The 26,791-nt window shown below is 41.0% G+C and overlaps 4 protein-coding genes across 5 annotated transcripts in view; 2 read left to right on the forward strand and 2 right to left on the reverse strand.

The window, feature by feature from the left end:
- Positions 1-4,397, forward strand: part of znf710a (zinc finger protein 710a) — an 8,430-nt gene extending 4,033 nt beyond the window's left edge. The window contains exons 2-5 of one of the 2 annotated variants that reach the window (XM_083763913.1): positions 1-97; positions 1,261-1,452; positions 1,550-1,721; positions 2,719-4,397. The exon at positions 1-97 is cut by the window's left edge and continues 1,451 nt beyond it. In XM_083763913.1, the coding sequence (XP_083620039.1) occupies positions 1-97; positions 1,261-1,452; positions 1,550-1,721; positions 2,719-2,885 (628 nt within the window). In that variant the 3' untranslated portion in view covers positions 2,886-4,397. The remainder of the gene's footprint in view (positions 98-1,260; positions 1,453-1,549; positions 1,722-2,718) is intronic. The other variant, XM_083763914.1, reaches the window with a different exon arrangement.
- Positions 4,398-4,539: 142 nt separating this feature from the next.
- idh2 (isocitrate dehydrogenase (NADP(+)) 2) lies at positions 4,540-15,879 on the reverse strand. The gene is made up of 11 exons (XM_083763915.1): positions 15,668-15,879; positions 10,731-10,822; positions 9,833-9,998; positions 8,224-8,384; positions 7,902-8,045; positions 6,673-6,809; positions 6,199-6,350; positions 5,694-5,806; positions 5,344-5,441; positions 5,146-5,238; positions 4,540-4,958 (listed from the first exon to the last, which is right to left on the reverse strand). The coding sequence occupies exons 1-11, from the start codon at positions 15,780-15,782 to the stop codon at positions 4,874-4,876; spliced, it is 1,356 nt and encodes a 451-aa protein (XP_083620041.1). The 5' UTR covers positions 15,783-15,879; the 3' UTR covers positions 4,540-4,873.
- Positions 15,880-19,279: 3,400 nt separating this feature from the next.
- Positions 19,280-23,798, forward strand: LOC310857602 (retinol dehydrogenase 13-like). The gene is made up of 7 exons (XM_083763337.1): positions 19,280-19,552; positions 21,264-21,404; positions 21,484-21,675; positions 21,792-21,953; positions 22,078-22,194; positions 23,095-23,299; positions 23,454-23,798. The coding sequence occupies exons 1-7, from the start codon at positions 19,480-19,482 to the stop codon at positions 23,548-23,550; spliced, it is 987 nt and encodes a 328-aa protein (XP_083619463.1). The 5' UTR covers positions 19,280-19,479; the 3' UTR covers positions 23,551-23,798.
- Positions 23,799-24,594: 796 nt separating this feature from the next.
- Positions 24,595-26,403, reverse strand: ankrd34c (ankyrin repeat domain 34C). Its single transcript, XM_083763336.1, has one exon. It carries the CDS (start codon positions 26,178-26,180, stop codon positions 24,603-24,605), a length of 1,578 nt encoding a protein of 525 aa, XP_083619462.1. The 5' UTR covers positions 26,181-26,403; the 3' UTR covers positions 24,595-24,602.
- Between the last annotated feature and the right edge of the window lie 388 nt (positions 26,404-26,791).

Consider the following 26,791-nt stretch of genomic DNA (forward strand, 5'->3'; position numbering starts at 1 on the left):
CTGCCCCGAGTGTGGCATGGAGTTTGTCCAGATACACCACCTCAGACAGCACGCCCTCACTCACAAGGTACTGGCAGCGCACGCCCTCGCACTGAAGGTACTGAAACTCCAACGATGCGCCTGATTTTGTGCTCCACTCTGTATGTCTTAAGTTAACCCATCAAGTAGTGCTACAAGTTCCCAAAGTATTTTATTTAAATGAGAGAGGGAAAGAAGAAAATGTTTCATGAGATAAAAAGCAAATTCTGTGCCTAGTACAGAATGTATGTAACCTTATAGAATATAGACCTTATAGAAAATGGAGGGTTATATCGCACACTATGCCTAACAGCCTTTTTCCAAAACCAGTTGCTGTGTAAACACAGCCTTCAAAGCTCTTGGTTCTTTGTCTGGTGCCTCAACCCCCCACTTGCATGTGTTTTGTGTTGCGACTCGTACGTAGACCAACTTCCCTTTATGTGCGATGAATCATTCAATGTCTTCTCCATTTCAAGACCACAGTAGGCCCACACTACATTCTGTTAAATTCAGTGTTTTATATTGGAAAATTGTCTTTATATCTGAATGATGCTGCCGTTACTTTGTGTGTATGTTAGAATATACTTAAAGCTACAATCCAGGACTTACTTTAATGAATGAAATGCTATGTTAACAATCTGTATGGTAGAGTATGTTAAAATATAACTAGCACATCTGCAGTGATGGGAGAAGTTCTCCCTACTCTTCAATTGAGAAATGTACACCTGGTGTCAGGTAGGAAACCTACTCACAATCTCAGTAAAGTTATCCAAAGCAGATGGTGCATCGGGTTGGACACTATAGATGGGCCGCAACCTTTTTTGTAGTTCGGACATTGTTGTAATTACAACAGACCAAAAACGTAAGGATTGTAGCTTTAAAGGAATATATGTATTACTTCAGCTATTGTTAAAGACACTTCTCCCCAGCATCTCAACACTTGATGGAGCATAGCGTGACCTACTGTATATGAGTTTGACTGACATGAAGCCAGTATGCAAATCCTCACTCACCTCATTGTTTCCTCTGTTGTATTATTGAGTGTGGGTCACCCTGTGGCAGTTCTTACTGTCCAGACAGTTACATGCATTTGTTTTCAATTATTTATGAAATTATGGTACTTCTGTGTGTTTATCCCCTATTATGACTCATTTTTTAACCAAATAGAAATGAAAGAGAGAGAAAATAAAATCTAAACTAATTACTTTAAAAAGTAATTCCCAAATACTTTTGTCTCCCTAGGGTATGAAAGAATTCAAGTGTGAAGTGTGTCAAAGGGAGTTCACTCTGTCTGCCAACCTGAAAAGGCACATGTTGATTCATGCCAGCGTGAGGCCCTTCCAATGCCACGTCTGCTTCAAGACATTTGTCCAGAAACAGACCCTTAAAACTCACATGATTGTCCACCTGCCGGTCAAGCCTTTCAAATGCAAGGTAAGGACCGGACTGCATGTATCTCAATCCAGATGAGACTCCTCTTGTAATTGAGCATGTGGAATCACCTGTCCTGTTTTCCCTCGTTGCCTCTCAGGTGTGCGGGAAATCTTTCAATAGAATGTACAACCTCTTGGGCCACATGCATCTCCATGCGGGCAGCAAGCCATTCAAGTGCCCTTACTGCAGCAGCAAGTTCAACTTGAAAGGAAACTTAAGTCGACACATGAAGGTCAAACACGGCGTCCTGGACACCTCGCTGGATCACGGTGAGGAACGCTGAAGGAAAAGTCCATAGCCACCTTTGAAACGATTAATTTACGTGACGACATTTGCGTGGGTACGCATGTCTAATTTCTGTTAGTTGGACTCCTCTGCATACTTCATAATGCATTATTGTCACTCAGTCGGCCCCTAATGCACTTTGACTCAGCATGTACTGTAATCTACTGGCCTGAGTGTTTTGGTGCTTCCCTGTCACTCCCTCACTGTGTGTTTAGTAAATATAGCAGAGACTGGATTAGACATGCCTGTCTCTATCAGTGGAGAGTGATATGGAAGCATTGGAGGAGGTGCAATCTACAGACTCTCCTCAACGAGGCCATGTCTCTCATCTGTAGTCAGACTCACTGGCCCTCTTTCCACCAGGGTTGAAATGGTTCTATTCTATTTTCCCCGCCTAATTTTGAACCAAATTAATTGGTTCAGATCCCTACAAGTTGATTCGGAAATGGAACCAAGATATACTTCTTGCCCTGAAGTGGGAACCACAGTGATCGAGTGTCTCACTATTGTGATAGGCTATATAGTATATACTATACCATAATAAAAATCACACCTTTGTGAAGTGAGGGGCGCTGTTGTTGATTAGGTGATGTAATGGTGATGTAGAACAAACGGTGCCAACACAAACATTAAATAACAATAAAGAGAAGAGACAATGACGTAATGAGGGACAATATGACGTAAATGTTCCCTTCATTCTCAATGGCGTTTTTAAAACAAACATTGAACTAAAAACAAACAATAAAACCTGTATATAGGAGCGCCCCTCAAAAATAGACACTAAGCCGATTTGCTCAGACACTATAACGTAAAATTCTCAGTTCATTGTCAATGGGAATTTAATGTTTGTGTAAGACGAAAATCTACACTAATAGCTGAATATAGGAGGGGCTTGTTAAAGTTATTTTGGTGGAAAAGGGGCCTGTGTGTGTCTGAAGAAATGGTGGGCTAATATTTGTGCATCTACACCTTCTCCCTCAGAAGCCCCACAAGACGTTGAGAGCCAGGACGACTATGACGACGACAGCTTCGAATTCAGTGAACGAGAAAATCGGGCAAGCAACAACACACCAGACATCACTAAACTGTCTGAAATGGAGTATTATAGCAGCTATGGGAAGGGTGGCGGGCGCTACAACACTGCATGAATTATTCAAATGACCCCTAAATTGAGTGTAAGTATGAACTTACTGTATAACAATATAGGGGATTGTGTTATTTTTGCTGTTTAAGGCATAGTGCTGGAATCTTCAAGGGCATGAAGTCATCCAGCAAATTCTGCACATTCATATGCACTGGAATCTCCTCATTTGCCATAGTCTGGAATTGTAGACTTCCTTCCTAATTGCCCATATTTTTCACCACAGAAACCTACAAATCTACTGAACGTGTAGATTCACAAAATAGGGGAAATTATTTTTAGGAGGGGGAAAAACATCTATTGTCATTTGATTAATAAGAGTATGCTCAGAGCCTAAAACGTAATGCATATTTTATAGCTAATAGAAAAATAGACAAATAAAAGCATATGGTGACAGCATAATGCACTTACTCATTCAGACAATCCCGCTCTCTTTCAAGCGAGTCTGTTGGGTTACATTGAGGTCACATTTCAACAGGGTGAGAGAAGTCTTCATATTAATTTCACTTGCCATAGCTTATCCAGTTGCAGAGGTTAATGTACTTACAATTATCACTTTGTACTAAATTGAAAATGCCAGGTTAAGGTCTAAAAGACCACCTAAATTCCATAGGATTTGCAATTCAAGTTTTGTTGTATTTTATTGTACAGAATGTTTCAGTCCTGGATGTTGGCTGGTACTGTAATCAGTGCATTGCACTGAGGGCAACACTATGTGAGCGGTCTGGTTTTCTTAAGTTCCTGCATTAGCAAGCATCACTCTGTATTGATCTCTAGTCTATGAATGTAATTGTTGCTGTGGAATGTTTAAAAAAATAATCAAAATAACTTTTTAATTGTAGAACCCTTTACCAAAGAATTGGATTTACCAAATCCTGCAGCTAAGGGCAGCAGCAGTGACTTTGCCATAGCATTGTACAGGGTTGGGACGTTGGACTTCATGGGGCCCAATTGCAGATCTCACATAATTGCATTTAGGTTGGCCCTCCCACCCATTTGTAGATTTCTTCAAAAAGAAGAGAACAGACTGTGACACTGCTTCCCTTTCAAGAATCCGGTCCCATCTAGGCCTTCACAGGACAGACTGCAACATTTTTAAAAACACAATGCAAACCTTGCATTCTTATTGCAGTCCTGGTTTCTGTGGATGAATTTCAACAAGAACTGTCCCAAAAACTTTGGACAGAAATATTAAGTGCCCCTGTGTGTCTGCGAGAGCATGCCATCCATCAAACTGTACACTGGTCCAAAGTGATGAACGACAACCTCCCAACATGTGACAGGGCCGTGGACCTCACGGAAAATGATTTGGGAAATACTCAATATATTCAGTTTCTCAGTGCTTAGCTTTTCACAAACATATAGCTCTGCAAACAAAGTATCGATTAGCAAATGTTGATATAGCGCATTTAATATGAAATGCAATTCTTTGTGAATTATTCTGCCTCCGTGTTCATTCCATCAGTTTTAGTGATGATACAAAGGGGAACTACACCATGTTCAGCTTCAATGGCTTTCTGTATTGTTAGACAGTGTGGATATAATGTTGATAGAAATGTATGTAATGTTGTGTACCAGACAATACTGTAAAATAATAAATTTATTTACCTTTAAAAAGGCTCAACTTTCATTGTTTTGACTTAATTCAGCTTAATTCAAGAGAGGTTCAAACAAGGGAGATTTATTGGCAATTATGCTTGACATCGGCTTCAGTCTTATCGAAGGCATAATTCAGTTATTTGAATACAGTACTTCACTTAAAAAATACAACCATGGAGCAAAAAGGAGTGAAGATTGGCAGGTGGAACATCTCTCAACTGCAGAACGATTTAAGAAGTAAGCTACGGGATTCTGTTTCTACACAGTAGTAGTAGGTTTTTCTTATCCTTCAGTTGAAATGCATGTGGTTTTCTTGACCTTTTAAGTTAAAAACGAGGTACAAAAACAGGACAAGAGTATTGTCATTTCCAGGCTAGCTGGACTCTTTCAAGTCCTTCACTTGCCGAGGGCTTTGTCCAGATTGTTCTTGATGGCGTCCAGGAAGTCTGTGGTGTTGACGTAATGCTCGTTCAGTTTGCAGCTGAGAAGACAAGACAGGACAGGACAGGGGAAATCAGACTACAGAAACCTCAGTTCCCGTTTTCAAAAAGCATTCAACTATTCAATGATTAATTGCCCTGCAGGCTATATTTGAATATAAAAAGTTGTTAAGAGTATACAATCTTTTTTAGTTGAATTAAATGTTAACGAAAAGTAAGATTGCTTACTTGGGCAGGCCGTGGATGCAGCCTGCAAGGTCCTTGGTCATAACACCACTTTCCACGGTCTCAACACAGACCCTCTCCAAAGTCTGAGAGAACCTGCAAGGAGAAAAACAAAAAACATTAAAATGAGCTCACACCTCTTATATCAGCACATCTGAGCAAACAATGACAGATCATTTCAATGATTTATAAATCCCTTACTTGATAAGGTCAGTGTTGCCATCAAGTTTACCCCTATGCTCAAGACCCCTGGTCCAGGCAAAGATGCTAGCAATGGGGTTGGTGCTGGTTGACCGTCCCTGAAGACAGAGACAGGATGACAGGATGATTCAATCAAGCAACTCATTCTAGCTATCAAAGACAACCATGGATACAAGGCATAAAGATAAAGCTATTTTAATCCTTCCTTGTTGCCAGCTAAGGTTTATTACAATTTTCACCACCAGATGTCACTGCAAGTACAAATAACTGGTGTAACTAGGCAATTGTTTTTGATTTCCCCACTGCACATTCCTAGATTGATATTAACATTGAATAGCAAAATAGAATACCTTCTGGTGCTCACGGTAGTGCCTGGTCACAGTGCCATGGGCAGCTTCAGCCTCGATAGTCTTGCCATCAGGGCACACAAGAACCGATGTCATCAGTCCCAAGGAGCCAAAACCTAAAAGAACCTCACAAAAAAAGATAGATGTCAATCTAGTTCTACAACATCTTGCTTAATAAAACATTTTGTGGCCCAGGCCGTAGCGTAACGGTCTGGGCACCGGACTGGTAATCCAGTCGCAGTGTGCCGCGGGTTCGACTCCCGGACCCGACACGGCCTTTACTGCATGTCATCCCCCTATCTCTCTCCCGTTTCCTGTCAGCCTACTGTCTGTCCCTTCAAAAATCAATAAAAGGCGTAAGCCGCAAAAAAAGAATCTTTATAAAAAAAAATAAAAAAAAACATTTTGTTAAATAAAATGGGGAACACTCAAGCTAGAAGCTATACAATTCCCTGGTGGCAATTGCTTCTTATTATGATGCTGTAATGTCAGTTTGAGCGAATCTCACCCTGAGCCAGGATGTCGGACTGGACATCTCCATCGTAGTTCTTGCAGGCCCACACAAAGGCTCCAGAGGACTTCAGTACTTGGGCCACCATGTCGTCGATGAGTCTGTGTTCATACCAGATCTTCAGCTCGTCAAACTGTGGCTTGTAGTTCCTGTCAGACACAAAGCGTATCCACTTGAAATGTGTCAGTGACCAGAAACATGATAGTAAACATACAGTATCAACCAAATACTGCAGTGACACCTTGATATTATAAGAAAATAAATTTTATTTAATATCAAGTTTGTGTAGATTACAGACAAAAACAAACATGAATGGATGGGGGAAATGACAGATTGATCCACAAGGGGTGCCCTTTCAATACCTTTTTTTAGCAAGTTTTGGAAACAGTATGGCAGTACAGTAACAAAAGCTATGCTAATAGGATAACATAATGGGCTCCATTTTGTTTGTAAAAAAAAAAAAAGACTCACTTTTGAAAGATATCCTCGAAGATGTCCTTGAATCTACCATCATAGGCTTTGAGAATTGTGTTCTTGGTGCTCATGTACAGAGGCCACTTCTTGCCAATGGCATACTGGAAGCATGCGTGAGCAAAGCCAGTAATAGACTGTAGGAGAAAAAAACAGGGCAAAGGGTTACGAGTCGGAAAGGCCACACAAGTAATACAGGGGTTAACAACCTTTTGTCTCTGGGCCAGGCTAGACCTCATATATACACTAGTACCATTAGCTGACACCACCATTTCCCATAGACAGGTTGAAAGTCCCAGCGAACAGTATGACCTCCACTGTTGTAAAACCAAACAAACTGTTGCCTTGATATCCGCAAACAAAACAGTGTTTAGGCAGGATCACATGAGGTGAGTGCACCCAAACCTGAGTTTCACGGAGCGCTACAGACACCACCACATGCAGGTTATACTTATTCTATGCATGTAGATTGTTACTCAGAAGCAGGTTTTACATTGCAGTTATGGAAATATAACGGTGCAAATATTAACTTAATAACAAACATAATTGGATTATAATAATAGATGCAAATTTATGAATAATATACTTTCAACAGACCTTGTCGGTTTGCTACAAAAATTACAGCATCTTAATTATCGATTAATAATATCTACAAGCACACAACGGGTCATAATGCGATATGTTGGGTTCTTTCAGATCTGCTAATCTAACTCATGTTGATTAGGTGATGTAATGGTGATGTAAAACAAACGGTGCCAACACAAACATTAAACGCCATTAACAATAAAGAGACAATATGACGTAAACGACACATGACTACATTTTCCCTTCATTGTCAATGCGTTTACTAAACAAACTTTGAACTAAAGACAAACATTAAACCTGTGCCCTCAAAAAATAAATGAATATGTCGTTGAACACCCTTTACATCTGTGTGTTGTTTCGGAAAGTAGTCAAAAACACTTTGGACTCCATTGGACCCTCAAACTGTCCACCACCTCTCTCCCTCTCATGCAAGTAATTGACAATATATATACAACTATATTTTTCATTTCCAGAAAAATGAACATGTTGGAGTTATATAGCAGAGATATATAAAACGCACATCTCAATTGCTCGATTAATCAAAAACATAATCTAATAGAATAATCGCTAAGAAGATAATCGATAGTTACATTTTCTTCAGTAAAATCTAATGAGGAAAAAATAAAAATAAATAAAACACACACCTCATCTGTGTTGTACATGCCCATTCCACAGCCACCAGCGGGGAAGTCATAGACCTCCCATTCCTTGCCTGCGCTGCCATCAGTAGGTGAGAAGGTCATCTTGAATTTGCCCGGCTTGTCAACAACAAAGTCTGTGGCTCTGTACTGTAGTGTAGAGGGAACAATGAATGACTTGTCTTTTGTAATTCGAGGATAAAAATGGTGTCGATATGAATATTCAACAAGCCTGGGCTGTTGCACTACCAAGTCTGTCACTTTGTGAAAAACAATGGGTGTAAACCGAGGAGCAACAGAACATCTCCTGCGTCTAGACGGAACTGACCTGATCGCCAAATGCATGTCTGCCAATGGTGATGGGGTTTGTCCAGCCAGACACAAGCCTGGGAATGTTCTTGCAAATGATTGGTTCACGGAAGACAGTGCCGCCCAGGATGTTCCTGATGGTTCCGTTGGGACTTTTCCACATTTTCTTCAAGCTGAACTCTGAAATGAAATCACAAGAGTTTTTCATTGATTGATTATTTTATTTCACGGTATGTAGAATGGGTACATACACAAGTCAATACAAAAACTGTTACCATGATAAAGCACTAAGACTTTATTACAAGTCTTAGTGCTTTATCATGGTGTCGTCCACAAAGTGACACAAAAACATGTCACAGACTGGAATCGTCTAGTACAATTTTCATGTGGATAGGTTTTGTAAACTGGCTAATGAGTACATGTCAAACACAGACTACAAGAAAAAGAGAATTATACCTTTAACCACTTTAACACAGTCGTCAGCAGTTTGGGCATATCATTATAGAGCAGTGGTTTTATAGTCGGCATTTGAGCCACAGACCACTGATGAGATTTAGCCTCTCAGAACCTAAACTTAGAATATTGTGTTATCATTGATCAAAACTAGACCGGTGCCCGGATGTAGAGCACAGAATCGGTAACAATGAAAGTTGGAGATCCATGCCCCACCTGGCTATGCAATGCCTGTGTCAGAGTACCCGTTCCACTCATCTCTCTGTGTCCCTTTATTCCTATATATGGAGTTGTGTCAGACATGCCCAAATAGACTGCATTGCATCCACGCAATCACGAAGTCACGAAGATGCCAGTTGCCGCGTGCGGCAGGAGTCTCTTCCTGGTTTTTAGACAGCTGGTGGATGGAAATGAAGCTCCACCCACGCTGCAATTTGCAGCGAGGGCAAAGCGTTTCCGGTTTTCTGGCCGACGCTGCAAGCCGCAGTGTGGGTGGACCTTAATTTCCATCCACCAGCTGTTTAAAAACCAGGAAGAGACTCCTGCCACGAGCGGCATTTAGCATCTTCGTGACGAGACTTTGTAGAAGCACCCATATGGAGTGTTGTGATGTCAGAACAGACCAGCTCCATATATGGACCCTGAGCAGTGGCCCTGTACAGATCCCAGGCAGAGGCCTTTTGTGGCGGTTCTGGACAGCCGTGGGTCCTACCGACTCGACTGCACTCCCTGTGGGGGTGTGGAACGTGTGTGTCGAATTTGAGTTACGTACATTACAGCCGTACAGAGACGTGGTGCATTTATAGATAGATAACAATTCTGCATTCTCCAATAGTGTAGACGTCTTGTAAATTAAGTAATGCAGATGTTTAACAATAATGTAACTCTTGATAGTGTAAAATTTACACTCAAGAGTTAAAATATCTATAAGGGTCAATTTGGTTACCAACTCTCAATCAGTTAGCTGAGGACCACCTGGACTCCTGGAGGAACCCCCTCAAGGACCACTGTTATAGATGAGGGGAAAAAACCTGAACAATTTCAATTTCCAATTGTTTTTGTACAAGCCCAGAACACGTCACGCTAAAAACGTGTTGTCAGCTTGTAGATCAGCTATTTTTTTTTTATAGTTTGGAATTTCACAAATACTTTTATAGTGGTTAAAATGTTATTACCAACAACTCTGTCCTCATCGGGTGTGATGGTGGCACATTTGACAGACACGTTGTACTTCAGGGTAGCCAGGGCCGAGTCGATGGTGACCTGGTCATCTGTCTGGTCACGGTACGGCAGACCCAGATCATAGTACTTCAACTCAACATCGACGTTAGACAGAATGAGCTGAGAAAACACAAAATGAGAATATCAGAACCCATGCACGCTTTACTTTGAAAATAGGACTACACAGGAACATTCCTGTCAAAGAAGCTATGTTTAGCCAGGTTTCCCAACACAGCTGAACACACTGTACTCCAAGGACACTCTGAGTCAAATCATTATTTTAACGAGGTGCAAGATCTACTCCTCTAGGTACAATTTCAAGTATGAAGTATTACAGTCTGTAAAACGAGTAAGTATAGGCAATGTTATTAACTGATAACAATGCATAATAGTCTATTCATTGTGTGACGTTTTCTACCTGTAGCTATACCATGTTTACATCATTTTAACAATACATTCATCGTAAAATGACAACAAAAAATAAACATTACATAACACTAACTGATATCATCCCTATGATCCATGTTTCGTCCCAAGCCAGCACACCATCTGCCCTCTCCAAAGGCAATCAGCCAACCCCCGAGAGGAACCTCACACAAAACCCCTCCCCCACATCATACATAATCTCACTGCCATCAGCCCCCCCCCCCCCCCTCCCCCTCCACACACACACACACACACACACACACACTCCTCCCCATCTACGTTGTCAGTCAGTGATATAAAAATAGACAAGTCAGACAGTGTGGGCTGCCGCTGTCCTGCCCCAAGGCAGGCAGACACAGATACACACAAACACACACTAATGTTTGCATGTTCACATCCCCCATCAACTTAACACTTACTACGCACCTTTTCTTTGATGAACTCCCAGATGATCCTGGTCATTTCATCTCCATCCATCTCCACCACTGGCTGGGCCACCTTAATACGTTTGTCGGCATCTGTCATTCATACAGAAGACAAAGTAAACAGACTTTTATTTTACTACCCTGTAGGGAACAAAAAACTGTTGTCCTGGGACCGAAATGGTAGCTTCATCACTATGATCATAATTATTGCATATAGGTCAGGAAAAGATCCCTTTGGTCGGTTAACAGAGTTCCTTTTTTGATTATGGACTTCCAAATTGGACAGTGAGCCTCAAATCAGAGTTCAACACCATATTATTACCTCCAACACAATGTGGACTCTTAATGTGTTAAAGCCAACATTTGGGTGTACTAATTCAATGTCACAGGGTTAGATTGGACTAAATTACAGATTCTCTTTTTTTTTTAGTACCAGTCAGATCTGCTTTCACTCAACTTTGGCGATGAGGCCTGCCAACAAGGAGATGCAAGGAATCAAATGAATACTGGACAACACACCCCGGTGCTTGCCCGTTTTTCCTCCCAGAATTTTCACCAGTGAGGGGGATAACTTTGTAATATGCTATTAACTGTTTGTATTCTTTTTGGAAAAATATAAAAAGATACTCCTGTGGAAAGGCTATATTATTTTACTTATATTGACCCTATAAACAATTTAGTATTATTTAGTATATGTAAGGTTTTGCCCACTCAAAATGGTACCTCGTCAGATAATCCCCACATATCCTACAACAACTTCTGTGAACAGACGTCACTGTAGTAGCTTTTCATAAATTATATTTGTACTTATATAATGTCTGCTGTCATGAAAGTTTATAGTTAGAGAAATTCAAAGTCCAGCCGTCTGCTGTCCAGCCTCTCCCACCCCTCACTGGGGAAAACAGAAACGGGGTGAGTTGTCTTGTTACCGATGCAAGGAATCAAGTGACTTTCTGGCCTCCCAGCCAAGTCAGTGGGCTCCAGCAACATGATACTTATATAATATTATAATTGAGTAGTGTCTGTCTGTTTGAACAAAATGGCGGAACACTTTGGAAATGTACATGACCCCACATTACATTTGGTGAAAAAGATTACTGTTTTAATTCATATGAAATACGATAGCATGGACCCATGTGCGTGCTTAAAGACACTCAACCTTTAACAGCGTCTATCAAGCCTTGGTAGCACCTGTCAAAATACACTCAGTTCAGTTCCCATGCTCTTGGCTAGACACATGGTCCCTGTCAGCTGAAGGTACATACTACGTAACATGGTGGATCATTGAAAATAACCCAGAGGTCAGTACAGATGTAACGTTAGATCCCCCTGTAACCAATGGCACAGTACTGTGATAATGGTACACTCTTCTACAGGTCAAAAATGTAACCCCTGTAACCAATGGCACAGTACTGTGATAATGGTACACTCTTCTACAGGTCAAAAATGTAACCTAAACCTAATCAGAAAGATTTATCTTGATACCCCCTCTTTTTATTTTCTCTCCGTTCGAGGTACTGCATATCCTGTATAAATGCTGTCGCCAGTATGAACAATAAAAATAAATAAATTTAAAAGGCCCATCTTGTGGCGTAGGACAATGCCATTTTATGTTATTCTCAAACATCGGAATTCTACTCTTTCTGTCGAGTACACAAGATTGTGTGCTGTTCTTAGAAGCAGTGTTTTCCTGAAAGTAGTGGCAACACCAATCAAAAAAGAGCTCTGTAGTGTAGAATGAGATTGTCTAACCCTGGTTGGTTTCTGGACAATATACACAATAATCAGTTTATCACAGTGTCAATATCTTGTCAGCATTATATTTTTTGATATAATCTTTCACGGGTACATTTTCACAATAAACATTCCACATAAATGTGTTATTTTTACTGTGTTACGTTTTACTACACCAGAAAGGTTACACTGGAAACCTTGTCAAAAGCTTAATTATTTTGAGGAGGCGATTATGAGGTTGAATATAGATAGGCCTAACTATGATAGATATTCACCTCCTGACACTACTATTGCAAGGCATTATGTGTAAGAGTCATTTCACATTCACAGACATTCACAATGAATCTGATAGAGGGGGAGGGGAGAGCTGGAGAACTAAGTTACATAACGTATAATGTGTTCAACAAACTGGATGCAGGAGGACTGTTATAAACAAAGTCATGCAGGCTCCCCATAGCAACTGGGCATTTGTTGGGGATACGGTAGTATGCATTTAACCATTTTTACCCTGGCGTCCCATGTTGGGCCACGTCATTGTATGTATGTATGTATGTATGTATGTATATATATATATATATATATATATATATATATATATATATATATATATATATATATATATTGGGCATGTCATTATATACGAAGATTTTCACAGCATTTCAAAAATATGCATAATCTACAACCTCATAAGCAACATGCTTGTAGTTGTAGATGGTTATTTTCACTGCTCCGATACCATTTTTTTTTACCTAGAACAAACTACTTAATTTTGAGTACTACTCACCAATACTGACTACCAAGTACCAATAAGAGTACTTTCTTTATGATGATATTGTTGTAATGTTCAATTACAGTGCTCAAAAATAGGCTTGTACAGCAATCAATTAATGTTTTAGTATCGGGTCAGAGTATCAGGACCTTTACCGATACAGAGTAGTACATGGGTAGGGTATTGGGCTGTACAAGTGCACTTAGTAGATGCACTTTGGCAATAAGGGAATGGGTTCTATGCATACGACTGGTTGGTTGTACCACTTTCCTGCACAGTTGGTGATTCTCTGATTTTCCACTTCCAATATCAGCAACATGAATAAACTCACCACCTGTGAGATCGTGATGTATCACAATGATGCGCTCAGACAATGTAAATAAAATTATCCCACATATCACTGTGTAGACTAGTGAATGTCATTAGCTGATAGCTGTAACTTCAGATATTCAGATAGGAGTTAGGACAGAGTAAAGGACAAATCCAAAACAAAAACGAGAGCTTCACTCTAAAGGTCATTAGGACAGCTGTCCTTTTCTGGTCAACAACCAGAAACCACTTCACTTTTAAGTCTACCAAGTTTTGCAGGGCACAAACTGGACAACTACTGTATCCACATTACCGGTAGTTCACTTGTCTCACCAAAGTCCACAATATCTAGACAAATGGAAAGGAGTCTAAAGGAATCTTTGGTGAAGCAGACCATTATTAGATTAGATGCTCATTAGCCTTTCAAAAAAGACCAAGTAACCAAGAGGTAGCAGAATGAGAAGAAATATAATATATTTAGAGGGGCACTGAGAGGTTTGTATTGTGTGCACAATCAATCAGTAAATCTCCTGGCAAAAGATAATGCAACATGTGATGGGAATAAGACACAAACAGATCTGCCACTCTGCCAGCCATAGCCATGGCTTTGAGGATAATGAAGCTTTTCCTTACATTACCATACTTTCCACTTGTAACAAAACACTCAAGTTAGAACAGGTTTAACATCCCATATTTCCCACCAAGATAAGATATAAAGATCCTTAACAGATCAATTATGTAATACTATGATCTCTTTAACTTTGGCTATAATGACAGCCAGGACAGTAAATCTCATTGTTCAGAAAATATGTGTTGTGTAGTTTTAACACCGACAAAGCCTTTAATCCATGCTGAGGCCATTTGTTTGGTCAATCTTTATACTAGTGAACTGCAATGGATTATTATGAAACAGCAGTGATAGCGAGGTGACTACAATGCTCAAAAGGCACATTTATTCAGAGACAGCTGTGACAGCTGACAGGACAGTGACAAACACAGCGCCCTTCAATTGACCCAGTATTTGGCTGTGTGCTCCAAAGTCACGAAAGGGGGAGGGGTTACACACCAGGTGAGTTGTGGTGTTTTGCTTGCAATAAGGACTTTTAAGTTTATCAAAATGCAACGTCCCAGAGGTCCTGAGCACCATACAATAGCCTATTCCTTACCAGAATTAGGTATATTACACATTAACAAGACTCCAAGTAAATGACACCTGTGAACTGTACACAACTCACCAGTTTAACATTAATAGAAAATAACAGTATTTAGCAAATGTGTTATATATATATATAAAAGAGAGAGAGAGAGAGAGAGCAGGCTAGTGCTATGCCCCAAATGGAAGACATAAAGTAGGACACTTGTACTGTTGTGGCGGCCATTACTCTCCTACCAGTACCTCGTACTGTACCCTAGCTGACCTTGTGGAAAAGTTCTCACTCACTTCGAAGGAAGAATAGCTTAACAAATCCGTTTAAAGGACGATAGATGCACTGACGTGGAATACTTTATTAGTAAACAGATCAACCTAAGCTACATATCATGCAAATATATTGTATTAATTGTGAAGACTTTTACTTGTACAACGGACACATGTGGGCGTGCAGATGTCATTCAAACCCTGCCACTGCCAGTAGTGCGTGGCATATGAGTTTTCTTTTCGACATTATTGTAAATGTAAAGATCAGTAGTCAAAGCTCAAATGTCAAAGTACCCTATGTTAACGATGGTACTTAAGATGCGACGGTGAAGATTATCATTCTACTTCTAAGCAAAGTCAGCAAACCACAGAAACTTCGAAAAGGCGGACAAAGACAACCGGCTTCATCTAGGCGCCTCTATCTTTAACAGCCAAGCCAACGACCTGCCATATAACCAATATCATTATCTAGTCTGTCGGTTTGCGCGTCGTTGCCTGCAGATCAACATTATTAATATTACCGTAACGAGGCTTTTAAAATAGGCTAGGGTGAGCGCTTAACTTCGCATTCTAGCACACGAACGGGTTTTCTAGGTTGGATGATGGGGTCGGTGGTGGCTAACGTTAGCCATCGTTAACCTCCAATCCTCCATCCTAGCGCCGTGGATGGCTTAGCAGCTGTGCGATCAGATCAGGTTGTTGAACTCACAGTTCCTTTGTTGGAGAGTCTGACAAGTGGCCGCCGGGGCAAGCACCGCAGGGTTCTTGCTGAGAGCTGCAGCAGACCTGGTGAGAGAGCTGAGGACCTTCAGGTATCCGGCCATGTCTTTGCCTGCCCGTGTGTCACTTGCAGTGGATCCTCGACAAAATTCCGAGCAAAGAGGGGCCGAAACAGTACCCGGCTCCCGGCAATATAGTCAAGCACAACCCACTGCAGTGTGCACTGCACGCTACGTCACATTACATGGCAGAGGAGGGATCAAACATGCTGGGCCCCAATCAGCACCGAGGAGAGGAGAGCAGAGCTTTCGTATTATTCTTCGATCTACAAGATCGCAAATGTATTACGTCGGCGACGAGTTGTGATCTTGTAGATCGGCTAATTTGCTGTCTAGTAAAATCATGCGATTCAAATGTCATAATTGTATGAGAAATGAGAAATACATTCCATGGTGGTGTTATTGAAACATTTCTTGCTTTTATAACTTTTGTATTGTAATCATTTTAAGTGAATTGAATTATTGTAAAGTTAAACTACTCCTCAGTCGGCTTTAGGCCCCTGGAATCTCCTCGAGCCTGGGCCCCACATTGAAAACCAAGACAACATGCTCTGAATCTGATCATGTGATCTATGATATGTCAGTTGAGCACAATTATTGAAGACATACCTTGCAGGCTCTTATACTGAATATGTTATGCATGTACACTAACTAATAATCAGGTTCCTATACTGTCTTATTGGCGAACAGAGTCATTTTATTCGCATAGAAGTTGGCAGTGCAGAGCCACGTTCCCACGTCCCAACTCTTTGGAGGCTTGCTATTTTTAGGTGGGGAGGGAACTTGCCATACTGGGAGAAATATGGGAAGTGTGTGCAGCCATGTGTCAAACCTGGAGGTGAGCCAAACAACAGAGCCAACCCTCAACTCTCAAACCAGACAGGTCACCTCCGTCTCCATGTAGACTATAGCTAGAGCATTACTAGAGGACATGAATGACAAACTAGCTACAACATTTTACAAACAAAACAACAATGTTAATAACTTTAACTTCTTCTTGTCTTCTTGATTCCTTGAGAGATACATGCACAAGTTCAACATTCTTTAGATTATTTTGAAGGTCAACAAAGGTCAGGTGATTTTGTCCTTGTCCATTATGCAACATGGGCTGAAGAACCTGAAGAAAGTGCATAGGAGACAATGTATAGGCCTATATGACAATCTTATTACTGAGTGTCACTGTCAGCAACCTTTGAACCCTTGGAATGTAAACAGTCCCTACATTCCCCCCATGCCCCCACCTTCACAGACAGTATGAGAAGATATCGCCAAATGTCAGTAAGTTCATATCAGCATAATAAAAGGTGCATTTTAGAAGGAATATGCTTTTATAACTAATCTTAGTTCTTACTTAAAGGATAATTCCATGCTAGAAGGCTTTCTTACCTTTATTTGTAGTTGTTACGTCCCCAACAAAGAGGTCCAGGTGTTATTTTGTGCAAAAGTGCATTATTGGCTATTTCCCCTAATATAAGCCCTCAATGGAGGTTGGGTTTTTTGTGCTAATTCGCTTATTTCCATCGAAATAAGTAGTAAAGTGTGCCGCTTGGGATACTATTTACATTATGAAGAGAGGATATATAAAAAAGATTTTTGAGCGATGGAAATAAGCGAATTAGCATAACACCCCATAGCCCCATTCAATTCAATGCAATTCATTGAGGGCTTATGATAGGGGAAATAGCCAATAATGCGCTTTTGCACAATATAACACCTGGACCTCTTTGGTGGGGACGTAACAACTACAAATTAAGGTAAGAAAGCCTTCTAGCATGGAATTCTCCTTTAAATAAATGTTTATTAAACTGATTTGTGTTGGGAAACGTACACCCTAAAGATAGGCTACATTAGTCCGGCAATCAACAGGCTTCTTTTGTTAAAAGTGTGAAATTTGGTATATTGTATTTTTTATTGGCCTAAAATATTGTCTATATACAGTACGTACATTCATGAATCTACTTGCTGACCGGCTGTATTGAGCAATGTTTTTATAGGGGCAGTGGCGTGCACAGATAGACACTAGGGGGTGCTAGAGCACCCCCTGCCCTTTTGGCAATTTTGCTCTTAAAAAAAAAATGTTTTATTTAATTTGTAGTGTGTGGACCATGGTGACATTGATCAAATCTTGATAAAAACGCTTCTACTATATTATTTAGGCCCCCACAATCTAAAGCTATATGTTTCTATGTCAGTGGTTCTTTGATAAAATAAAAATAGCAGACCTACAAGCTCGTAGCTTAGTGGCGTAGTGGCGCGCTATGAGCTTGTATCTGCTATTTTTCAATAGCTAAAGCACCAAAATGGGTTCCCGCCCCAAAATGCGCTGCACAAGGTGCCCTTTTTTTCACTTGAGCACCTGCCCCTCTAAATGTCTGTGCACGCCACTGTATAGGGGTTTATATGTGACCATACCATTAACAAATGTCAACAATGACAACATTTTATTATGCTTTATGTAGCATGTGACATGTCAAACTAGGGGGTTTTCAAATCATGATTCTGAATCCATTCCAATAATTCGTTTTGCACAAAGAAAAAAAAACACTAGCCGTCATCACAAATGTGATGAGGTCGGCACATTTTGAGGCACATTTGGGCAAGGTGGCTATGGCAGAGTGTTTTTCGTGCAAAACGAATGCTTGGACCATTCAGAATCATGATAAAACCTCTAGTTTGACATGTACATGCTACATAAAGCATAATGAAAATGTGAAAATCTTGCCTTATGTATATAGACGATATTATAGGCCAATAAAAAAATACTATATACCAAATTTCCTACTTCACAACCCTGGCTTCAGGACTACATAGGCCTATATCCATAATAGAAAAAAGAGGTAACCTGTTGTTTTGTTAACTCAGCATTAATTTGCCTACATTATGATTTAGAATTAGTGAACCTTGAGTAATTCGTGGGAGAATGGGAGTAAAGTCTGATGACGCCGAGGTTAGAATTTAAGTAGTAAACGTGAATGAACTAAGAGATTATCGAAAGTGGTCGCTGCACCATCTGCTGGAATTCAGATCAATCCACATGAAAGACTGTGTTCCTACGCGTACGGCGACCTCTGCTGGAGAATCAACGACAATTGCCCTGTTTTGGGAAATAGATTTTTCAGTGATTTCAGTCTCATAGTGTGAAAAATAATGACTTTATCAGTTGTGGCGGCAGGTTATGTTTTACTGCGGCTCAATTAAATGACACAATATCTAAAAATGTAACAAAACATTTTACACTAGTTTGTTAGATATTCCAGTTGGCAGGTTTAAATAATTGTGTAATGTCTTTTTTGCACACCTTGCACATTTTGTAAAGGTAGAGTAATTACCATTGAGATAATTCCTCACTGTCATCCAAATCCAAACCTGAACAAAAACGAAGCAGGCCAGTGAGGCCACAGATTTATTAAACTGTCTTGAAACTACAGTAGGCTATACAAGTCACATGAACCAATGGGATTCATTTGTCTTTTTGACATCAGCGCTCTGGGAGCTAGCCTCGGTCCCAGGCTTTCTGGGAGCGCAGTCACTTCCTGGTCGACCTTGCATTATGCAAAAGATAACAGTTACTAGACTGCCGAGTTTTTCCCATTACTCTATGGTTTCTTCTCGTGTCTTGTGTTAAATCCCGAGTTCTGTAGGCTATGTTAAGCGTAGATACTAGTATTCAAAACCCGTGCGTGTGGTCGTTTTAGGTGACAGTTCAGTTGGATACTTTAGATTGCAAAGGGAAGGCACAGACATGCAGAACTTAGTTGTAATCAAAAACTTTGTCGCCCAGCATCCTATATCTACAGCGCTCGTCACATTAACAGGTTAGTTAATCTTATTGCCTTAAAAATACGGTACGAACGAGTAGGCTACATATTCAAATTATATTACTGTAACTGTAACTATCACTTTGTGATAACTATCACTTGGTGATCACTGTACTATCACTGTAACTTTAATTATATGAATGGACCGTCACCTTTGTGAAGCTAGTATTTAGCATGAGGGATAGCAAGCGCTAGCTCTGGTCCATAGCCCTAATGCTTAATTCTGCCTTCAAGGCAGAATTAAGCATTAGGGCTAGTATGGACCAGAGCTAAGCAAGCGTAATAATTTCATCAAAGGTTGGCGTTAGGTTGCAGCACATATAGTTGGATTGTGCAGTCATTGATGAACTATACTAAATAAATACATTCAAAGTGTACACTGTATATAAATTGTCGGAAAGGTTACCTCTGAACTGAAGGCATTTAGAGCTATGGACAATAGGTACGGACACTCCGAAAGGTTAACCCTGGTCCAGTGCTTACAGCTACTCGCTGTAAGCACTGGACCAGGGCTACGGAAAGGTCAGCACGATAGGCTAATTATTTAAATTGAAGGCAGGTAAGGGTAAGTGATATTGTTTTTGGTTAAAATAAATGTTATATTTCTATATTCGCTCCTGCTCTTTAGTGAACAGAAAATGCATTTTCAGGTCGGGATACATATTTTTATCCAATCAGGAGAGAGAACCTGCACAGAATAAAGTGATCAGATGGCACTAAGAAATGAGCAGACAAATTTGGACAAAAAATCAATATAGTACAATAACCTACCATCAGGGGGAGGATTATGTACATAAATTAATGTACTGTATACTGTTGTGGCTCTAGAAAGTTGCAAAACTCTGGTGTGCAATATGGTTCATTCTACAAATTCATAAAAGTGTATGAGGTACTAGTCTCTTGCGATACCAGACAGTCAAGTGAAATGTGACTGATATTGTGATCTGATCTGATCTGAAGTAAAAAAAAAAAATCTGACCAGTCTGAAGTGAGTGGTGCAACATCACCCCCTGTTGGTACTCAACATTGAGACATTGCTGTTCTTTGGAGTGGTTGCACCACTCAAAGAACAATAATAACTTGTCAGCACCTTGGACAGCGACAGAAACCCTAATTAGTGGGATTCAGCACCAGGAGACCTGCATTCCAAGTTACAACATTGTTCCTTTTTAGGTAATAGGAAATAAAACTAATTTTGATTGCAAAGAAAATACAGTCGACGAGTACTGTTACCACATCGCTTTTCTTTTCTTTTAAGTGTGCTGAACATTAAGTAATGTGTACGTGTGTACAGTGTGTACACAGTACACGTTCTGTAATAATATATATAACAACAATGACGGGTAGAACTAATAAGACAAGATTCTTTTCACTGATTGTAATTCTTCTCAGGATATATGACCACATATGAGTTGACTGCAGCAGGGTCCAATATTTCTTGTGTGAGATGATATAGGCAAATTCATCTGTATAAATCTGTGCTATCATGAATTAGACACCTGTATGATATTGAGTCAGTTGGATGACACAAGGTTAAAGATGTACAGTTGAAATGAATCACAGTATGGCATGTGGTAGAGAAAAGAAAAACCGCAGAACAGGTCCCACAGCTTTCTTATCACATATTTAAGGCCTTATCTTTAACTGAACAAGACAAGACAGACACATCAAACATTGGACTAGTGACTATAGCTGTACTTCCTAACAGGCGTGGGATTCATTGCAATGAAGAAATGGATGGCAGGAGGGGTGTGTCATAGCAAAGCACGTTTGGATGGGAAGACTGTCCTGATTACTGGAGCCAACACAGGGATCGGTAAAGAGACAGCTGTTGACCTGGCTAGCCGGGGTGAGTAACATATCCACATTTTATTTCCCTAGATTTTCTCAGAAACCAATTACAGTACTATTTTGCTATTCTGCTACAGGTGCAAGGGTCATTCTGGCTTGTAGAGACATGGATCGGGCTAATAAAGCTGCAGAGGTTATACGGAAGAGCAGTGGCAACGGGAATGTTATTGTCAAAATGTTGGACTTGGCATCTCTGCAGTCAGTGCGAGAACTGGCAAAAGACATACTGGCCAGTGAAGAAAGGCTGGATGTTCTTATCAATAATGCAGGTGATTGATGGCATCAATGTCTGCATATTGTGACACATGGTGGCCCATGTCATTGGCAGTGCCATGTAAACAGATGTATAGTTGTCAAGCTGATTTGTAGAACCCTTTTCTCTTAGGTGTCATGTCTTGTCCAAAATGGCAGACTGAAGATGGCTTTGAGATGCAGTTTGGCGTGAACCACTTGGGTCACTTCCTACTAACAAACCTTCTGTTGGATCTCCTGAAGAAGACAACTCCTAGTCGTATTGTCAATGTCTCCAGTTTGGCCCATCAGAAAGGTACAGCTTTGTCTCTCATGTTATCTGTCATATGGGGGGGGGGGGGGGGGGGGGCTCTCCTAAATTACCATTATTTTTGCACTATGCTTTTGAACTAAGCATTTGTGGTGTTTACTCTCCACAGGTAAAATCAACTTTGACGACATAAATCTAGATAAAGAATACAGCCCTTGGACAAGTTACCGGCAAAGCAAACTTGCTAATGTCCTCTTCACAAGGGAGCTCGCCCTTCGACTGCAAGGTAAAATAATGTGTAAACCTTTGATATTTCACATACTACAGTATACACCAGTGGTCCTCAACAGGCGGACCGCGGTCCACGACCGGACCGCAGCACACCTCTCTGCGGACCCTGGAGAAATGATAGAATAAAGAGAAAAGGCCTGCATGGGCCGTGGCTCAGTGGGAGTGACCCCCCATCTCTCTCCCCATTTCCTGTCAGCCTACTGTCTGTCCCTCCATAAAAAATATAAAATAAAGGCGAAAGCCACAAAAAAACATTTAAAAAAAAAAGAAGAAAGAGAAGAAGAAAAGTCACCGCAACCGCAAGTTGAATTCTCCGTTGGGCCGGCATGTCGTGATGACAATGTCTCGCTGACTGGCTCACTAGCAGTGACACATTCACACATTCAGTTGAATGAACAGAATTGGATTTTTGGAGGTGTGAATAATGAATATTTGTTAAAGTGAAAAAATATATTTTCATACTCTGCCACCCCAGTGGTGGTTGGGATGGGACCGGTTTGTATAGCTTGGTTTGACTGTAGTAAACAGGCATAGTTGTTTCTAGGGGTGGGGGGCGAGGGGGCAGACCCACCCCGTGGGGCCTACGTGGCCCGCGGGCCGCGACCTGCAACTTTATTTGCGTGCGCATGAGACTGGACCATATTTGTGGACCTTCAACATTTCTAGTTGAGGACCCCTGGTATACACCATATGAATATTTGAGAGGGAGAGCGAGTGCATTTTCCGGCAGCGGCATTAGCCACGGAGTCTCCACCAATTGCAGACAACAATTGGCGCCCCCCGCGTCTGATTGCCGCTGCCGGAGAATGCACTCGCTCCTTCTGATATTTGAGTCGGTGTACCATGTAAAAGTTGCTAATGGATACATTATACCATGCGGCTTGTAATTATGCAGGTACTGGGGTAACTACATACAGCCTACACCCTGGAGTTATCCGAACTGAGCTTGGCCGACACTTCTGGCCTGAAATGCCCCTCTGGAAGAGACTTGTGTATAAACCACTTATGATTTTGCTCAAATCGCCAACGGAAGGAGCCCAGACTACGATCCACTGTGCTGTGGATGAAAGCCTTCAAAATCAGAGTGGATTGTACTACAGGTCAGTAAATTAGGCTTCGTACATGTTTGTATTATTTAGTATTGTGGTATGTGATCTACTTGATGGTTTATGACTTTGCCTGAGACTGCTGGGGCGAATTGGCAAATAAAAGTGATAAATTTGCTAAAAGCTTCATGATCTGCTCTGATTACAGTGACTGCAGTCCTAAACCAGCAGCTCCTCAGGGCCAGGATGATGAAGCAGCCAAGAAACTGTGGGATCTGAGTGCCTCTATGGTTGGACTGGGATGATGGTGAAAATTATGTAAACAGCGGAATCCTGTGTGACAGAGTAACGCCATTGCCTGACAAGAGTTAGACATTTATTTAGAATATACAACAACCTACATACAAAAATACTATGCATTTATTTATTTATAAGCTTTTCTAAACAGGTGTGCCTCACAGTTAATTCTTGTGGAAGCTTTATGAATTAATAATTATCATTTTCTTATTTGTTTATCACATTTTAGAAGCAAAGTATCACCACTTTCTTTATATTCTTTTTTGTTACTTGAGTACATGAGATAGAACATGGCATGTGCTTTATAACATTGTTAATAACCTCCCCCCCCCCCCTCCTCTTGGGCAATAAAGTGCTGTTTTACATAACCCATCACTTAACCTATTTCTTAAGACATAATCATTAATTCAGTTATTCATTCACTCACACACCTCCTCTGCATTCTAAGTGTTCTTATTCTTATTTCTTAGTCTTATGCCTTCCATATGAGCCCAATACATTTGTATACATAACTTGGAATTACAAATGGAATGGTCACAATAACTACTTTTTCTGTTTTGTTGTCTCAAAGGCACTGTGTACAAATATTCTACAAACAGTCAGTGTTCATATTTTACTCAAGCTACATCATAGTCAAGTGCATCATAGTTTCTAACATTTGTCCATTTATGGTGCTAATTACATAATTATGCAGAAGGCGTATCTTGAGAGCAATAGGCTACAAATGGATCATGTGTCCCCTACACTTTACCTCATATCAGAGAATTAGGAGAGAGGAAAGTACCAAGTCCTACCATTTACATTAAAACATTAGACTACATTTAGATGCTGAGAATTCAAAAGATCTAAATTCTTCAAATTGGGTAAGTTTGAGAGAATATCTATATTGCTCAGTAATCAGTATTAATACATTTCGAAGAATCTGCAAATCATTCTATAACATCTACATGAGCGGTTTCACAGAATTGAACCAATGGATCTATTTCCTGAAATGTTATGGCATTCACTGTATGTTTGTACTACCACAATTAAATATGTGATGCAGAGACATCAAGGCCGACTAATGGGCCAGCTCTTCAAAATCAGAAAGCTGTTTCATTTGCTCCACTTGCATAGAGTGCCTTCTTATAAGCTTCTTCTTGGTCTTGAAACCACCTCTCTTTGGTGAGTTTGGCGCTACTGGAGCTATGGTTCTAAAGCCTGTGGACAGAGGGGAAGAAGGCTTGCTACTGGTCCCAATGTCAGGAATGGGTGGGTTAGGATTGATGTTGAGAGGGGGCAAATGGCCCGGCCTGGTGTGGGAGATGTGGTCTAGCAGGAGAGTGCCCGAACCTCTCCTCTCCAGGAGGCCCGGTGCTCGTCTCCGTGCCACGCTGGGAGACGATGTGCTGGCATTGCTATCTAGAGATTCCCGAGACGTAGTCAACATAGCGAGTGGAGAGGTGTTGAGTTTTCTCCGTTCCACTGGGATCTTAGGAGAGTCTATGGTAGAATCTGAATAGAGCTGGGAGTCTGAGTCATAATGATCGTGCTCCAGCCGCCTCCTATGCAACGTGTCTCTCACACTGGCCGGCCCACTGTTTCCGCTGCCACCGTCCTGTTCAGTGGGGACAGTGCTGCGCCGTGCCAGTGGCTGGAGCTGGTTCAGAGATCTCTCGTATGACGTCTTGGATGTCAGCGGGACTGAAAGTGAGGTTGTTAGTTGCTCGCCCACCAGAGGGAATAAACTATCTTTACCATCCACACTGTTCTGTCGAGACAGAGTTGATCTTTTGGCCAGTGAGAGTCCATTTATGCTTGTAACAACGTCTTCGTCGGAGGTAGCTCTCTTGCTTTCCTCGTGGGCGGCAGCAGCCAGGACGGAAGGAGCAATCAGCCCCCAGGGCTCTGACTGTAGCCGCTTCAGCTGAGGCAAGCGTGCACGCTTGGGGTTGGCGGGCCGACGCGTTGGAGAGGTGGGCCCGTTGGCGAGTTTTGCAGCTGAGCTCGAGGACGTTTTTAGCTTTGTCTGAAAGCTGAAGACAGTGTTTTGCTGCTCAACCTGGGTTAGTGTGGGAGTTGCACTCAAATCGATGTCGGAGGGTGAGGTGCAGTATGTGGGGGAGCATCTCTCGTCCAGCTCTGGTGATGGAGGAACATTCAGGTACTGTTTGGTGGTTTTAGTTCCAGACGGTGACTTGTCAGTGGTTATTATGATGACCTCTTTGCCTTTCGCTTTGCATGCGTCCAGGAGCAGTTTAAGCGTCTCCTTATCATCCGCATTGATAGCATAGACCAGGGCTGAGGCTCCACTCCTGTCCTCCAGGCTAGGGTCAGCTCCATTGCTAAGCAGGTGGGCCACTACCTCATGTCCAGCCCTATGGATGCAAGCTTGCATTAGGGCCGTCTTGCCTGCTTTGTCCTGTATGTTGGGGTCTGCATGGTTGTCCAAAAGATATTTGACCAGCTTTGCCTTGCTCACACTTTGCTGGTCATTGTGTTTGGACATGCATGCTACCATGAGTGGTGTCTCTCCGCGCTCATTGCTCTCATTGATGTAAGCGCCCCCCTCCAGCAAGAGCCTGGTTAGTCTCAAGCGCCGCAACCATACTGCCTTTAGGAGTGAGTTCCCGTCTGTCCGCAGCTCCAGTATGTCCATTGTCTGGACAAACACAGATCACTCCCTCAAAGTTGAAAGGCAATTATAGCCTGCAACCCTATAATCAAAACAATCAAATTAGATTAACCTACATTGCGAAATTAAAAGTATTGAAGAATTTCATTCTTGAGTTGCAACATGTTGTTACATTGAGCCATTGCCACCAGCAGGTGGCAGCTTTTATCCAAATGAAATGTTTATGTACATGGTAAAAGTTGCAAATCAGATTACATATACGGTATGTGATTTAGACTAATTGATATTAGGTTAGTCTGATTTATAAAATCTAGACCTGAAGTGAAGTGGACATGAAAGCCTACACATACTCGACGACCAAATCTATTGGTATTACTTCGTATTATCTGGTGGCTGCTATATCATTTCATAATGAATTATGGTGATGTACTATTTGTAAATTAATTGGTCAAATGTAATGAAATGTATATTGTTCCACAAATATATGCTACATTTCATCATAAACGAACGTGAACAAGAACCCATTTTCTCACTATAGCATGTATATCATAATTATCTAATATGTTGTCTGAATGTTATAGGTAGGCCTATATAAATATATATACTATATATTTGTTTTTAGATTTTGTGATTTA

Source organism: Protomyctophum parallelum, assembly GCF_964188405.1.
Source record: "Protomyctophum parallelum genome assembly, chromosome: 4".
Classification (NCBI taxonomy): Eukaryota; Metazoa; Chordata; class Actinopteri; order Myctophiformes; family Myctophidae; genus Protomyctophum; species Protomyctophum parallelum.